At 40.4% G+C, this 16,328-nt stretch overlaps 1 protein-coding gene across 11 annotated transcripts in view; it reads right to left on the reverse strand.

The window, feature by feature from the left end:
• Positions 1-3,680: 3,680 nt before the first annotated feature.
• DTNA (dystrobrevin alpha) overlaps positions 3,681-16,328 on the reverse strand; it is a 227,255-nt gene continuing 214,607 nt past the window's right edge. For all 11 annotated transcript variants that reach the window (XM_027890222.1, XM_027890231.1, XM_027890230.1 and 8 more), the window contains 2 exons: positions 14,141-14,185; positions 3,681-7,219 (listed from right to left, as the gene is read on the reverse strand). In XM_027890222.1, coding sequence (XP_027746023.1) covers positions 14,168-14,185 — 18 coding nt within the window. In that variant the 3' untranslated portion in view covers positions 3,681-7,219; positions 14,141-14,167. The remainder of the gene's footprint in view (positions 7,220-14,140; positions 14,186-16,328) is intronic.

Below are 16,328 nucleotides of genomic sequence, written 5' to 3' on the forward strand. Positions count from 1 at the left end.
GCCCCTCAGTCTGTGGGGGGCTGAGGGGGTCTCCGGGCAAACGAGCTGAGAGCTAGGATGCAGTTACAGGGAGCAAATGGAAAACTGGCTCTGGAGAGCACACAGTGCCGCTTAAAAGCACTAAACCACAACTTTGCTACTTTGTGGAGAGGACAACAGGGCTGCTTGTCAGAGCTGAGGTCTCTTGGGGGGAGGGGTTTCTAAGTTTAGTTGTACCTACATAATAAATATGGTGATGAAAGGTGCTTCTTACAGAGCCTGTGATCTCTCGGTTTTTCACATGAAGGCAGATGTTAAAGGAGTGCAGAGTCCTGCTAAGCACCTGATTCCTACTGATATCAGCAGTGTAGGAGCATAACTTCACTGGGCATTTAAAGTGACTGCCAGAAGCTTTAATAAACAACAAAGCAAAATTAAAAAAAAAAAAAAAAAAAAAAAAAAAAAAAAAAAAAAAAAAAAAAAAAAAAAAAAAAAAAAAAAAAAAAAAAAAAAAAAAAAAAAAAAAAAAGGAGTGCAATTGGACCCAGCACTAATGAGGGAGGGGTGCAAGAGAGAAGGTAACTCTATGGGGCAGAGGGGTACAGATATGTTTGGTGAAACCAGGGAAGGATTTTGGATTCCAAAAGAAACCTTTTGACTTGAGAAAGGGATCCTACCCAGGAGAAACTCCAGTCTGGGCCCCATGGCAGCTTTTCTGGGAAGAGGGACAGGAGAGCAGAGGTGAGAAATGTCCTTTCCAGGCGAGCAGCAGCCCCTGCTCCATGAGGCCATGCTGAACAACTTTCAGGGAGGTTTCAGGCAAATCTTATTTCACCCTGGTGTGAGACTGAAATGCCAAGAAAAATATAAAGAGAAATGCTGGTGCAGGTGAGGAGCGCCTGACATCTTGAAGTTGTACTGAGGTGCATGTGGCGGAGCGAGAAGGAGCAGGGATGGGTGCTCCGTGCTCCAGGCTGGGGTTAGGGGAGGCTTTCAGGGATCTGGCAGCTGCAGAGACCAAAGGCTGAGAAACACAGGTGCACGCAGGCATATCCCCATACTGGAAACCAGTTTTTTGGTTTTTTTGGACAGGAATGTACCAAAAGGGGCCAAAACTGAACTGAGCAGTTACAGGAAAACCAGTCAAAACACGCACTTGCAGGTGCCTCTTCTGACTGAACCTGCTGGCTGCAGGCAATGCTGGCCTCTGACAGCAGTGCCGGGCTATAGCAAGCAGGCGAGAAGTGTTAACTGGGCAGCTTTCATGCTTTTACGGCTGACAATTAGCATAACAAGCAGCAAGCCCAACACATCTGCCATCTGGCCACTGCTGAGTGTTATGTGAAAAATGTAAGTCATGAGGAAATTAATTTGCTAGTGGTAAATTGTGTTGTATTAAATAGCAAACTACATTCTGCAGCATCACACACCAATGAAAACATGCACCAGGGCCTCCTTCATTTCCTTCCAAGACACAGGAAAGCAACTACTCTTTAACATCACTTATCTCTTTAATCTTTATTATCTCTAAGCTGCAATAACCATCCTATGTTAGTTTGCATGATGTGGCTGTATGGTTCCCCTGCTGACCTGTGCACAGCCCCCAGCCTTGTTTTAGGAGGTTGCTTCCCCAAAGCAGCTTTTTTTAAGAAGCGCCAGAATGGCGGGTCCTCAGAAAGGATTGTTCCAGTCTGAGACCTGTTTCCAGGAAAATGGGAAGTCAGGTAGAGCTGCAGCCTAATTCTGCTGCTTTGCCCTTTACAGCCAAAGGTGTGTTGGTGCATTGCTGAGAGTGGGACAGCCATCCTAATTCCCAGGCAACTCAAGTGGTGGCAATCACTCAGGAAAAAGCAAAGAGGAATCCTTAATATGCAGATTATCTGGGGTATTACAAGAGATGATACTGAAGCATATGAAATTCTTCAGTGCATTTTTCTTTGTGGAACAATAGAGGAGACTTCTCTTTCTACCCCACATAACCTATTTCTGTGATGAACTCAGCTTCATATTCCTGCATTACTCTCTGACAAAGTTTCGTCCAGAATTAAGGGCTGCTTGCATGGGAATACGCAGCTGCTGAACAAGAGGCCTCCCAGGCGAATTTTGGAGGAGCGATCATAGAATTGTGTGCAGCTGAATGAAATTCCCAGGTGCTTTTAGAAAGTTCCAGATGCTTTTAATCCCCTAGTTCAGTGCTGATGTAGCCAATGTACCAACTTAGACCACTTACTTATTTATTTTAAATTTTACTGGTTTTATTTTAGTACTTTTATTTTATTTCCTCTTGCAAATGAAACAATTTATTTCTTCCCATATAAGTCTGTTTTCCTTGTGGGGAGCAGAAAGCAGCTAGAGTAACCAAGAGGGAAAGAGGAAAACAGACTTTGTAAATTAATTTTCACTGGCTTCTTTGTTCCCCAAGGGCCACAGACTTGATTGTGGGTTAGGAAGGAATACAGCAATTTGGGATTATGCATGGATAAAACAGAGCTATTCTCATGAGCTGATGATATGTCATCATACATTACAATCCTGCGGATATGAATTTGGACTGGGATTGTGGAGGCAAAGTTCAGCCGATCTGGCAAATAATTTACAGTGTAAAACGATCCTCTTTATTGAAGAACATCACCATGTAGACAGGGGAATTAGGGCAAATAAACCCTGGTGATTTATAGGTTACCACAGCAGTCAACACTGAAGGAGGCAGAGGACGTGGCTTTATCAGCTTCCCAAGACCCTGGGACATCTGGTAAGTAGATAGAGAATATTTTTGGTGTGCTGCTACTGCTTTCCTTCTAACAGATATCACCCTGGTGTAACTAACTGGCCAGCTAACAATGCTGTGTGCACAGCTGTGGACACTTTGGCTCCATTGAGCTGCCAGTGGCATGCTCTGCCATGGCGATGGCAGAGCTGGGAAGGGCTCCCACCACGGGCCAGCAGCACAGCCAGGCAGTGCCTTCAGACACTGCTGTGTCCTGATGAAGTACCTCCAACCACTGCATCAGGACACAAACCTGTTGCTTTAAGCAGGAGCTCTTGCCTTGCAACTCCGTGCTCTTTTAGGTTAGCAACCAGTTGTAATTACCAACAACTGATAGAGAAAGATATCTTCTAAGTGTATTTGGAAAAACAAAGACTTTATGTCCTTCTGCAATAAAACATGTGACTGTGTATGGTAAAGCCATTCAAATGTGCCTGTTCCAAGGTATTGCTCCTTTTAAGGCCAGAGAAACACAGTAGGTAAGAAAAAATTACACATCTGCAGGTAGTACAGGTTCCTTAGGACCAGGGTTCCCCCTCGTAGGTCTGTACCAGGCACCTTGTCAGGCCCTGGTGTCTCTGCTTATGGTCATTTTCATTGCTGTGAAGTGGATACGGGGGCAGGTGTTTTGCAAACAGGGGGAACTGCATTTTCAAGATGTGAAACTGCTGAAGATACAGAAAATTTAGAAAGGAAGAAAGAAGAAGCTGCTTGGGCCACTGAAAGCAGGCACTGCTCCATACCATGTTCAAAGCACTTCTGAAGGAGGTAGCAGGAGTTATCTTGTGAACAGGAGACAGTGTGGATGGAGCAAAGACTACTTGCTGCACCACAGGGACGGAGCTTCCTTCCCTGCTGAAAGAAAACGCTGCTCAGGCTACATGGAATAGGACATCCAAAACCAAAATAAGCCACAAACACGATGCTCTGTAAATTCCTTTTAAAAATCTTTTTAATGAAGAAATAATTCCATTCCAAAATATAGACACACAATTAAATAGTTTAATCACTTCAAAATATAACATGTCCCCAGTAGGTTCCAACACACACACACAAAACAATACTTAACAGCAATACAAAAACCCCATACAATAGCAGTTCTGTTACAATACCAATGAATATCGTGACATCTTTAGTGTCTCTATATCTCTCTCAAGTGGTGTCAAGTACAGTAGTTTTAAAAATGTCTTACAGTTAGTAGCCTCAAGATGTAACTCCTCATACTTTTTTTTTTTTTCTTTTTTTGGTTCAAAGGTAAAAATGCCCTTTTGTCTTCAGGACACAGTGGAGTGCTTGTTGTTCACAGCTCCGTCTGCTGAATTGAACCAACGTGATTACAGCAACCCGAGGTTGCAATATTTACAAGGTCTATCTACAGTAATTGCCAAGAACCAATAAGGATGGGAGAAGATGACGACTGAAAGTAAAGGTGGACACACTTATGATAAATTATGATGCAACAATTTGGCTCATGCATATAAGAAAATACATATTATTTCACAACAAAGGCCACACACCTTTTTTATGCAGTTTAGTTAACATTACTACTTACAGACAACCCATTCTCCACCTTCGCTTTGGACATTCAAGGACCCTATACATCTTCACATCCCTGTCTCCTGATTCCAAACCACTGGTTTTCCTCCAGTGACAGTAAAACCACCCGGAGTTTTGACTGCTGTGGTGGGCCATTGGTAGTTAAGAAAAGGGCCATGCCAGGGACCTCTTCTGTAACTGTTTTAATGACCGCAAACCACAACCAAAATAATATTCAACAAACAGACAAAAGACCAGCTGGGTGAAAATGCAGCCAGCTTAACAGTTGGAAAATGCTTAAAATAGACATTTGGAGAGCTAAGTAAGAGGTGCTTCATCTCAGAGCTCCAGGGCATAAGGGACCCAGCTCTTAGGGATCACCTTGTTGACACCAACCTAAAAGAAAGGTGCTTGATTAGTCAACTTTAGTCGTTACTCCTAGTTCAGAAGCTCTTGCAATGGATTTAGTTTACTGCATCTATTTTAAGCATAATGATAATGAGCACGCAGACATTAAGATGATGAGAGGGATCTCTTACTCTGGGTACAGTTAAACATGACATGGGTAGAATTAATCAGCCATTGCACATAGCTGTGTTCTAGCTTGTCTTCTTCCTGTTCAGAAAATGCTTGCCTGGAATCCTGAGCTGACAGCAATGTCTACAGGTTCACTGGAGAAGCTTAAAACATGGAGTGCTAGGCACTAGTGGAGGCTAACCCATTCCTGAGAGGAGGTTGGAGGAGGAGGCAGTGGAGGATATGGTGCCTGCCTTGCCAGGATGGCACATACCCCAGGAGCAAAGACCAGTGATTGCAAAAATGAAAAGCTTACATGAAGACATCTGGAACCCTTAGTATGCATTTGGATGCCTGAGACCAAGCCCAGATATGCAAGGAGATGTGGACAAGAGATCTGCATACGCAATAAAACGATATGGAAGTGAAAAACGGCAGAAGCTCTTCCATACAGATACTCATTCTCTAACACATAGTGCCCAGGGAAACAGCCATGAGCCTGGAGAGTGCATGCAAACAAGTGGACTTACTGGGTCGAGCTACAATCTCAGGTAAATACGGCAGCACACATCCACATCACCATGAAAGCAAGGACAGACAAGCCATGTTCACCTGCTTTAGATGGGTATCTCATCACTTGCTGTAGGCAAACTGTGCTGGTGTGAAATATCTGTATGAAACACCACTGTTTTTAGGGCTGTTAGACAGTGCCACTTCAGATCAGCCAGGTACTGGAAGCCTAATGTTGTATTAGGGCAGTAAAATTACCTTGGCACAGAGGTGGTCCTGAGCTCATACACTGCGCAGCTCAGGAGGGCTGGGCAGCCAGCATGGAACATCTCCTGGTGTCCCTGGTCGCTGCTACTCCAGCTCTTGAGGGCCTGGCTCTGGTTTCTCTGCAGGGCAGTGCTATGTGCCATATGGGTGTCGCCTTTATTTCCAAGCAGTGTGCTCTGGGGAGCACGTTACAGCTGATTTGTGTCAATCCCTGCTCAGGGTATCTGTAGGTTTGTAGTCACAGCAGAGCAAACACTTCTTAGCCAGCAGTCTCACTGTCTAACCCGCAATGGCCAGGTCAGTCTCCTTTCTCCTGAAATGCCTTGATACTGAAAAAAAATACTAAACAAGACCAATCTCCAATTCTGTAACTGTATGGCTGTCCTTTTGAAAAAATCCACCGCTCTTCTTGTGCTTTTCACTGATCGCTATTTCTCCGTCCAGCTCTGAAGGAGTTCTCACTACACATTTCCAAGAGAGCATGCAGAACATCTGGTGGCTGGCTAAGGCAGTACACATTCGGAAATCAAAAGAGAACAGTTGCAAGCGCACTTTAAGCCTGTACATTTAAAGCTGAAGGCCTCGAAAATAACATAATGAAGGGGGGCAGGGAGGAGAGGAGGGGCAGAGAGATGGAAAGAGCCGGTTTGTTGAACACATGCCTACTAAAGCTAAAACATCAATGAAACAATACCATGGAGGATTATACGTAACATCAGTCAGTTCAGGGATCTTATGGCACCTGTGGTTTATAAACAGCTTTAGCAACGAGTATTTCAAAACATAGTTCACAGTTTTAAGAAGATCTGTGCTGATTTAAAAACTAGATTCTATATCATTTGAATGTCACCTTTTGTATATGATATCTATTTGGAAAAAAAATATTTACACTAACTTCTATGGCTGATTTGTTAGATTATTTTGAAAGAAACATTCCTAAGTTACATGTTAGCCCTAAATTAGAGAAGTTTAATATTTATTATTATTAATTATATTATTATAATTATTATTTTAGTACATTTTGTATAAGCCTTAATTTAAAGACTTGCAAACAAATTGCAAAAGATAGTCTGGTACTTTGTTTTTTTGGGCTACTAGATATATACACTCAGGAGTATTATTATTCAGTGTTAAATGCATAATTGTCGCTTTTTATTTCATCTGTGGAAAAAAATGTACAGTGTATAGTAAACCAATCTACTAAAATCTCAAAGTATTCAGAAATCAAATTTCTATCTATAAACAGTATTGTCATTGTAAACTGAACAGATTCAATATCATGTGCAAAGGGTTCACGTGAGTTATTAATACCACTGTCCTGTGTAACAGCAGTACGTACGTCAGTCTGTTTGCTTCACCAGTAATGAGCCATGTTACAGAAGATGTAGCTAATATAAGTTAGCTTTAAACAAAAGCCTTGTTGTCAAAAACACACATCTACAAACTACAACTCTTAGAACAAAAGTACTGTGCTACAGTCCTCAGAACTTAGTTATGTGATTTTTTTGTCAAGAGACGCTGCACCTCTTGGTTCCATTCTTCTGTGAAGTTTGCAGCTGAGTTTTCTTCGTCGTCTGTCCGAAAGCAGCTCTCCTCATCATCAGTTCTTACGTAGCTTTCATTGTCTGTCTGACTGCAGCTTCCCTGTTGAGAAATGTTAAGGGAAGGTTTTTAAAGAGTGCTGGTTTAAGATGCTGCACCCAAACAGGCAGAGCAAGTAAAGCCTCTGAGTGCTGCTTTACTGAGAGAGAAAGGGAGGAGCTGGCCAGTTCCTGTGGTTACCCCTTAAGGAGTTAAGGAAGGGAAAAAGCCATCCTACCTAGGTGAGCCTAGGTGTTTGAGCTGTGAACAGGAACTTACAGGGTATGTGGGAAGTCGGAAACTTTCCTTGCTGGGGGCAAGGAGACTGTTACCTGGTGTGCTAAGGGATCCCTGAGGTAACTCAGTCTGCACTGACACAGACTTGAAGTGTTCCCATTTTCCCTTCCATTATACCCTTCCAGGTTGCCATATATATTGCCTGCTGGCAGCAAACCCATGGATTATTCCCCTTGAGCACAGTGTTCAGCCACCCGATTAACAGTCCCTCACCACCACGAGCATCCCCTCACATATTAATGTCTTGTCCTGTTTATGTTTTACTCTGTCTAAAGAAACCTGTAGTTACTTAAAAGGATGATCTATGATAGCTCATAAACAGCCCAGTCCACTGGTGCACCAGTTTCTCCTGGTGCTCCTCCATATCCTGAAGCATCAGTGAGCATCTTAAATTCCTACAGAGGAGTCATCAAAGTGTTAGCTGGTAATGGAAAATTCATGATAGATTACTTCTGCTCTTCCTCAGAACTATGTCAGGATCTACAGTCAGGTAATACTGCAAACTTCTGTTTTTGGCACATTTATTGTAAGGACACTGTTTACACACCTGACTCTTCCAAAGTTAAGGAGCTCATCTCTTTTTCTCTTGAACTACCTCAGAGAGAAAACCAATCTGCATTGCATGAAATGTGATAATAACAGCATAATACCACACCCTACTGACATGAATTCTTTTCTACTCATTTCAGGCATAAAGCTGGTCTACAAGATGGGAAATGAAATGCAAATTACTTCAGCAAAAATAGTTAAATCAAATCTGATGAATAAGAAAGGTCAGGTGCTTGCTGCTTTTCCTTCATGACATAATTCGATTATATTAATTATTCAACCACAAAAAATTCCATCCGATTCCCTAATACCTAAGCAGGCCAGATGGTATGATGATCTTAATTTAGTGTCTCCTTGTGTCAAGCAGTTACAAAAGACAGGCATTAACATTTTGTTGATAAAAGGAAAGGAAACTTGCACTGCAAGTCTAATGAGAGTTTCATAAAAAATGTCTGAGGTACATTTTAAATTATATGTTTTAAAAATCAGACACGCATCTGCACTGCTTAAGTCTGCAAACTTACTTGGAAATTTTAGTAAAGGAACATTTTGCTCTTCACAATTCGGCCAAAAAATGAAAATGAAAGGCCTGGAAGAGGTCAGTTCAAAGCTTCCTGAGACTGATTTTTACTGAATCAGTTTCAGGGTTATGTAAATCATAGAACCATTTACGTTGGAAAAGACCTCTAAGATCATTGAGTCCAACCGTTAACCTAGGTGTCCCATGGCCACCACTAAACCCTGTCCCCAAGTGCCACATCCACCTGACTTTTAAATACCTCCAAGGATAGTGACTCAGGAACTACTTCCCTGAGCAGCCTGTTTCAGTGTTCGACAACTCTGTCAGTGACAAAATTTTTCCTAATATCCAAAAATATAGGAACATCTCATATTTCTTGACAGTATCATTATAAACCACAAGAGTAAAATAAGAGGAGCTTGTGAAATACGGGATGCATTACGATGCATTGACAGTAATGCTAAGTATTTGGGTTTGCTTCAAATTTTCTGGATAAATTACTTCTCCTTGGTGGAGTGTGGGAAGGGTTATTCTAAATTCTCTCAAGGCTTTCTCTATTCCACAGCCAGCACTGGGATAGAGAGATTTTCATACAAGCAATAATGAGTACTATTGAACCTCAGAGCTTTAAATTCATTGCAACATTTTATAAGTGTCAAAATTAATTCCAAGTCAAGACTCATAGGATTTGTCATGGTATAAAATTGTTTCTTGACCTTTTCTGTAACTGAATCCACAGGTTCTTTTCTGTTACTTATCATTCAGTGATTTTTCAAAAAACACCCCTATCACTTGTGTAATTTTAGAACTGAATTCACTGAACTAGAGCTGTTTCTTCCTGTTAACTTGGTCACAGTTCTTTTACAGCCTTTTTTACACCTACATGCTAAGAAGAGGAGGACTTAAGGAGAAAAATAAAGAGGAAAACCAAAACATAACTGAGTCGATGCAGTAGACATTTTTGAAAATTACTGTGCTGCCAGCCTCCTGTTATTTTCAAATGGAATGGTCCCGATAATGCTGTTTTTTATGTATTTGTTCAGGAAAAAAAACCAAAAAAAAAAGATGCTGAATCATTTAGTTGTGCTAGTAGAGTATGACTTCTATGTATTTAAGCAGTTCATCTACAGCCTGTATCCTTCTTCTTCACTGCTACATCACTGGCTTAGGAGGAAGAGGCTGAAGAAACTGGGCTTGGGGCAGAAATGTCAAGATAGGATCAGTTAACAGCTATTTGAGGGGTATTTACAGGGATAACAAAGCAAAAACCTCGTTGGGAGTGGTGAAGTACAGAAAAAAGACAAAGGCATTTTGGGAGGTTCATCTTGGACATGAGGACAAAATAAAAGCTAAGAGAAGGGTGACGCTGTCCAGGGAGGTGGTGAAATTTCTATCTGTGTAAGTTTTAATCTTTGCTCGAGAAAGCCATGGCTGACATGGTTTTATGTTGGAGTTAGACCTGCATCAGGTGGGAGACTGGACCAAATTGGCTTCTGAAGGTCCAATCAACCAACACACTCAACCATCACTCCTCTGTGATCTCCTGACCTCCTGGCATGAAGTCTGTGCAAGGAATGAACCGTAATGTGTGAGCTGCTCTGAGTAGTAGCATTTAGGGTCCTAGAGCTGAAGAGAGGCCAGGGCACAGCTGGGAAATGTGGCCTCAGGCTGTGGACACAGCAAATATGGCACCCACATGTCCATCAGCTGAGGGCTAGTAACCTGACTTGGACTCTGGTCTGATCCTGTGTCCCATCTTTCCCAAACAGTAAATGGTGAAGTCCCCATTGCAAAGGACTGAAAATGTCAACAGTCAGTGAACTGCATGCTAGATTTAAAATCTTTCCTTCCCAGAAAAAAACATGGATGCAGGGCAACTGTGTCTTTACAGCACTTCACACAATTCATCTGTGCCCTTTGGCTTAGCCAACACCAAGCCCTTCTCACAGTGGCACACTGGGTGGACTGGACTGACCACAACATCTCTCTACCAGCAGAGATACTCCTAATCTCTGCTGCTAAACACGGAAACAGAGTTTGGGAAAAAAAAAAAAAAAAAAAAAAAAAAAAAAAAAAAAAAAAAAAAAAAAAAAAAAAAAAAAAAAAAAAAAAAAAAAAAAGCAAGAGATGAGAAAAATATGGAAGGGTTACTCAGTAAGATTTCTGTCTTGGAAAAACAGTCAAGTTGAATATATAGCATTTTTTTAAGAATGCATTAATGTAAAAAAAAAAATTGAGAGGATTTGTGGGTTTTGTGCTTGAAAAAAATTCCACCTGTTTCAATACAAACCATTGAGGCACTTTTGCAGTGAAAAATGTCATCCACAGACAACCAAAGCCCCAGATCTCACAAAAGTTTACATTATAAGGTTTGAGTCAGTGAGAGGGTTTGAAGTGGGAATGGATCTGAGTCTTTAACTGAAATTATTACATGTTTTGATCCAGAGAGGGAAAATCACTGTTAAAAAACTGAGAACAAAACCTCTAACAAAGACTCCTCCCTGTATTCCCTCTCAGTGGATGCTTCAGGTCTGATTTGTATTAGCTTTTCACACCTTCTCTTCTGCTATAATAATGCATATAAATGAATTAGGCATGACCAACTCAAATGTGTGCCAGCATTAAGAAAGAAGAGCTTTAGAAAATCTAGGGAACTGTAGGTCTTGTGGGAACATGTCCGCTGCACAAGTTGACAGCAATTAATTGAAAATGACAACTTTTCAACCAGTTTCTGAAATGGAGGTTTTCTGCTCCCATTGGCTATCCTTGGCAAAAAAACCAACTGCTATCACGGGGATAGAGACAAAATAACATCAAAGTTGCAGGTTCACCTGACGTTAAGATCTGACTAGTGCCTGCTAAAAACAAGCTCAAATTCACTCTGTTCCTTTACTAAAAATAAAACAAGTACATTTAACATAAAAAGTAAACTGAAAACACGATTAAATTATGTTTTATATATTATTGGAATCACTTCCTGTCTTGGGAATTTGTTATATTAGCTGTTATTTCAAAATCAATTCCAGAAAACTGTATGTAGCACTTTTAAAAATGCAAATAGATTGCAAAAAGCCCTAATCAAATGACACCAACCCCAGATGAATGAAATAAGGAAATGAACAAAACTCTGTGGCTGGCCATATCACTCGTATGCAGTTACAATAAACTGATCTCATTTCCCTCTTCTTTTTTTTTTTCTTTTTTTTTCTTTTTTTTTCTTTTTTTTTTTCTTTTTTTAAATAAGCACAAATGTAATACTGCTGTGAGATAGGAAAGTCTATTGGTTTTCTACCTCTTATGGCCATCTAGGGTCATATGGACTGTATTTGTAACATTACTGGCTGAATTACAGCTTAGAAAAAAAACTCTTCATGCAGTTTCTAAGCTTCAAGCAGGAACCCCATGTAAACAGCAAAAGCACTTTAGGTACCATGACTGGTATGAACTATTTTTGAAATTACTTTTCCAATGCCATGAAATGTAAGTACCAAATAAAACACACAAGATATGACAGACTTCCATATTCCCAACAGAGTGAATCTTGAGAAGACTAAGGCACACTACATGTAGATATATGTATCATAATGTACCATAATACAGTTTGTTGGGTGTAGGTGAAATGCCAAATCCACCAGATTTGGATTTTAATTTCTGTACGGTTGGGCTTTTTACAGCTGGTGGGAATATTACAGTCTTTGCTACTGGTTAAAGGGCTTCCCTGGGAGCCAAAAAGAATTTCACTATGAAACTCTTCTTTCTTTTTGACAGCATTTCAAAATGCTTCAAAAAGCATTCAGGAGATGAGATAGAAGTCTCAGATCTCTGCTAATTTGAGACAGGATACATATTTTCAAGAGAGCCAGGCTCTACAGCAGTATGTGTTTCCTCACATCACTACGTTAACATTGCTTCCTAACAAAAAACAAAACCTTAAATGGAATTGCCTGAGTTTTATAATTCTAATGAAAAGGATTTTTTTCAAGTTATTATTGCAAACTGTAATTAAATTCAGTTATATATAACATTTCCACTATATACATTAATATGCACACATTGTTGTTGAAAGATCTATTTTCTTTTTCCTGTGACCGCATCTACAACTGACAACTGCAACAAAACAGAATAAAAAAACTTATTTTGCTGGCTGTCAGTGTTTAGGAAACTCTACACGGCTCATGTTTTTAACAAGGCTACTGAGAAAATGAATGTAACCTGAGGGGCAAAGTAGGAAAATTTTTATGAGCAGTTATTTGGTGTTTATAGTACTCTGGGTATTGCAGTTTATTTGCTTTTCACATCCATTTATTCTGCTTTAGCTTCAAGAGACACTGCTTTGGAAATACCTACTAGCAGCTACTTTCACAAGGAACACACTTTAACAGCCAAATTTTACTGTGAGCAGAAGCTGCAAACCCCTTGAATCAGGGTCAAGTTTTGCCATCAAAATTGTCTTATAAATAAGGAGGTCTAGCATAAAACATGGCATACGAAATGTAACAATATGAATTCCTGCTAGAGCTGGCACAGGCTAGTTCACTGGTCTTGATTATTGGAGCAGGGGATTATCTGAACGTGACCCTGGCTCCCAAGTTGTAGAGTCCATTTGATCACTGACCTCTGTTTGCCTTAAGTTCTGGCTTTGAGGAAGAGGTTCAGTTTGCAGACCAGACTCAGACCCCTGTTCTGACTTCTCCTCCCTTTCTGGCCCTGTTACCCCATGGTTCAGCGTCTCAGTAGGATGGGTAGCACTGTCTCACTGCCATCTCCACAGCAGGGCACTCTCCTAGGAAGCCAGCAATGCAGAGCCCACAGCTTCAGATGAGGCAAAAAGGAAATGTGTGGCCTCCCATTTCCTGGGCAAGTGTTCAGAATAACAGGCTACTTCACAAAAATAGACGCTGTCTGTCTTCCTGAAGAAAAACACAATTACTGAACTTGGCATTAATCTCAGTGCTGCAACTGTGAGGTTGGCATGTGTAAGGAACGTGACCTGAATACAGGACAGCGGGGAATTTATAGATCTTCTTACCATGTCTGAATTGCCAGACTCTGGCTAGTAGCTGAGTGCCTAGCACTTTGGATTGGGGCATTTTAAACTTCCACAACACATCTGAAGACACCTCTGTGGTTAAGCAGCTGGTGGATTGTTTTCTTATTAATATTTGCCTAACTTCTGTTTCACACACTAGATTAGATGTTCTGATCTCATCAGAAATTATTTACTTCAGTTATCCTAGCACTGACTAAAGCATTGAAAGGAATTAAACTCAGGTCTCCTGAAATGTAATCTGATTTCTTATCTTCTTGATAAGGTGTCTCTGTACTGGCTAATATATATTTTGTCATTCCCAGGGATGAAAAGCCCAGGTTCTCACTCTGATGGTCAACAAAGGAAAAAGATAAGAAGGGTGGTAGCTTAATGGAAATCCTCAGGACTAGGAGCACATTTCAGTAAATTAGAACTGCTTTAGAGAGATTCCTAGGCATCCCAACACAGGTTAAAAGAAGAAAGAAACAGCATCCTCACATACATTCAGACAGCTCAAGGTGCATGGCAACTGAAACACACGTTATGAGGATTAACTCCAAACAGTCTTCTAAATTATAATAATACTTACTTGAGAGGAGAGAGAAGGATATTGCACTCAACTTTGCAAACTGACCTGTAGATAACAAAGGATAGAAAACAAGAAGATGACAAATTAAGCCCGTGAGCAGCCAGGCAGTGTATTATTCTGAAGAAAGCCATGCACAAGCCTAGAAATAAAGGGAGCAATTAGGGACCCAGAAAATAAAACCAATGAAAACTGTCTTACACAACACACCCAGCAAAAGACTGTAACAAGAACACAACTGGAAGCAGATGTGGGAGGATAAGCACTGTTAGCATTTACACTTGTGCATTAATATGTATTTTTTTTTTTCTGATATGGATACTTGTTGTTTATAACATGCTTCAAAAAAAAACGAGAGAAAGAAGCCTCCTTTGAGGTTCCCTTTCCCTCATTTCCCCGTGTATCTTGGTTTTTTTTGCTCATACTTTAATATTAATTTAGAGTTTAGCATGAAAATCTTGCTTGGAAACAAGGTGACACGAAATAACAAGAGTGGGTTTGGACCAAGCATTTTCCATGCTACACGAAATCTACATGTTTCTCTAAATGTGCAGCTTTGACACAAAGTGAGACATTTAATAACATAAAAAAGGTTACCAGATTGTTACTGAAGTTACCATTCTGTAACCTTAGTGTGGGTTCCTCCCCGCAGTTTTCAGCTGATAATTGCATTACGATAGCTACAGCTTCCAGCTTTTTTTCACAATCCAGATGAATGCAGTGTACATGTGAGTACAGACAGTAAAATAGCTTGTAATGAATTCCAGTGGTTTGATGCAAATGAGAATAGCTGACCTGGCCACTGTTCAACAGGATACCCTAAACAGAAATTTCCCAATTTTCCTTTGTTTTTGCAAGTAGGAAGTTGTGTCTTTATAGAATACTCAGTGGTATTAGTAGCAAAAGGAACAGAATAGCAAAACACCACAAATAAACAGCAAATTGCAGAAAACAAACTACTGCCAAAGCACAGGATCAATACATGACACTGTCAAACCAACTCCTAATTATCTTAGTAGTCCCTACTAACTTATTACCTTTTCTTGCTTCCTTTAGACCCGTTCTGTAATTGAAATGGCATCAGCCATAGTGGGAAGGACTTCTCATGCTTTGGGTCTGTGGTTATCAACTAAAAATAGATTCCACTTACAAGTCACTACTGTCAAATCATTGCCTGATAGGAGCTGACAATCTCACAGACAGTAAAGTACATGATGAAATTTCTTTTGGAAAAATGCTGTTAAACAGAACTTGTCTAGAATGAGAACTTTCTGTTCCTTCAGTAAATATATTTTTGAAATAAATAAAAGCCTTTTTTTTTTTCCTCCATTGTTCCCCTGGTGGAAACAAATAATGTAGAACAGTGGGGAATAAACTTCACCTTGGCTGACCTAAATTCAGAAGGAGTTTTATTCTGACATTGATAAGGAGAAGATTTCCTCTCCTTCTTCTGGGAATGTTGGTGGAGGACAGCAGAAGAGCTCTGTTTTGACTGAAGCAAGAGTAACACCCAGTGGCATTGACCGACATGTATAACTTCTACCGCCCTTATTTGCACTGCACACGCATACTGACATTTATGCATGTACAAAATCCCCTTGTAACTTGTGAAACTCATGGAACAGTGTTGCCAACAGTATTGCACTTCCACACTGTAACCGAAATACAGACAAACTGGCCTATTATTCTTCTTGAAGAAAACGGATTTTTTACTAGCAAGAATAACATCTATTATTTGATGCCTGACAGCTCTGGCTATTGAGGCACCCCTTCTTTATAACTGACAATTACTTTTCTTTTTATCAGCAGTACCTGCACATCCTGTTCAGAAGTTTAAAGGCTGTGATTTTTGCCATTTCCTATCTTGGATAAAAAATTCTGATAACCCCCCATGTCACCCACTGATACCTTTGTAGATAGTCTGTAACAATTCTGCTCCTTTCATGGTGCCATTAAAGACCTTTGCAATGAAATGATTTTTGGCAAGCTATCGTGGGCATGGAGCAGGTCTGCATTAACAAGAACAACAAGATGCTCACATCAACCTCAAGACTACCTGCAATTTTGATAAGACTCGAACTTCTACAAGACTAACACATCCTAGCAGCTTTACAGAAAAGAAGTCCAAGAGAGCAGTCAATCTTCATTCCATCACAAGCCTGTCAGTCTCAGATTACTGTATCCAAAGTGA

The sequence above is a fragment of the Empidonax traillii genome, unplaced genomic scaffold, assembly GCF_003031625.1.
Source record: "Empidonax traillii isolate 1590-97213 ecotype Southwest subspecies unplaced genomic scaffold, ASM303162v1 scaffold281:size1424471, whole genome shotgun sequence".
NCBI classification, from domain to species: Eukaryota; Metazoa; Chordata; class Aves; order Passeriformes; family Tyrannidae; genus Empidonax; species Empidonax traillii.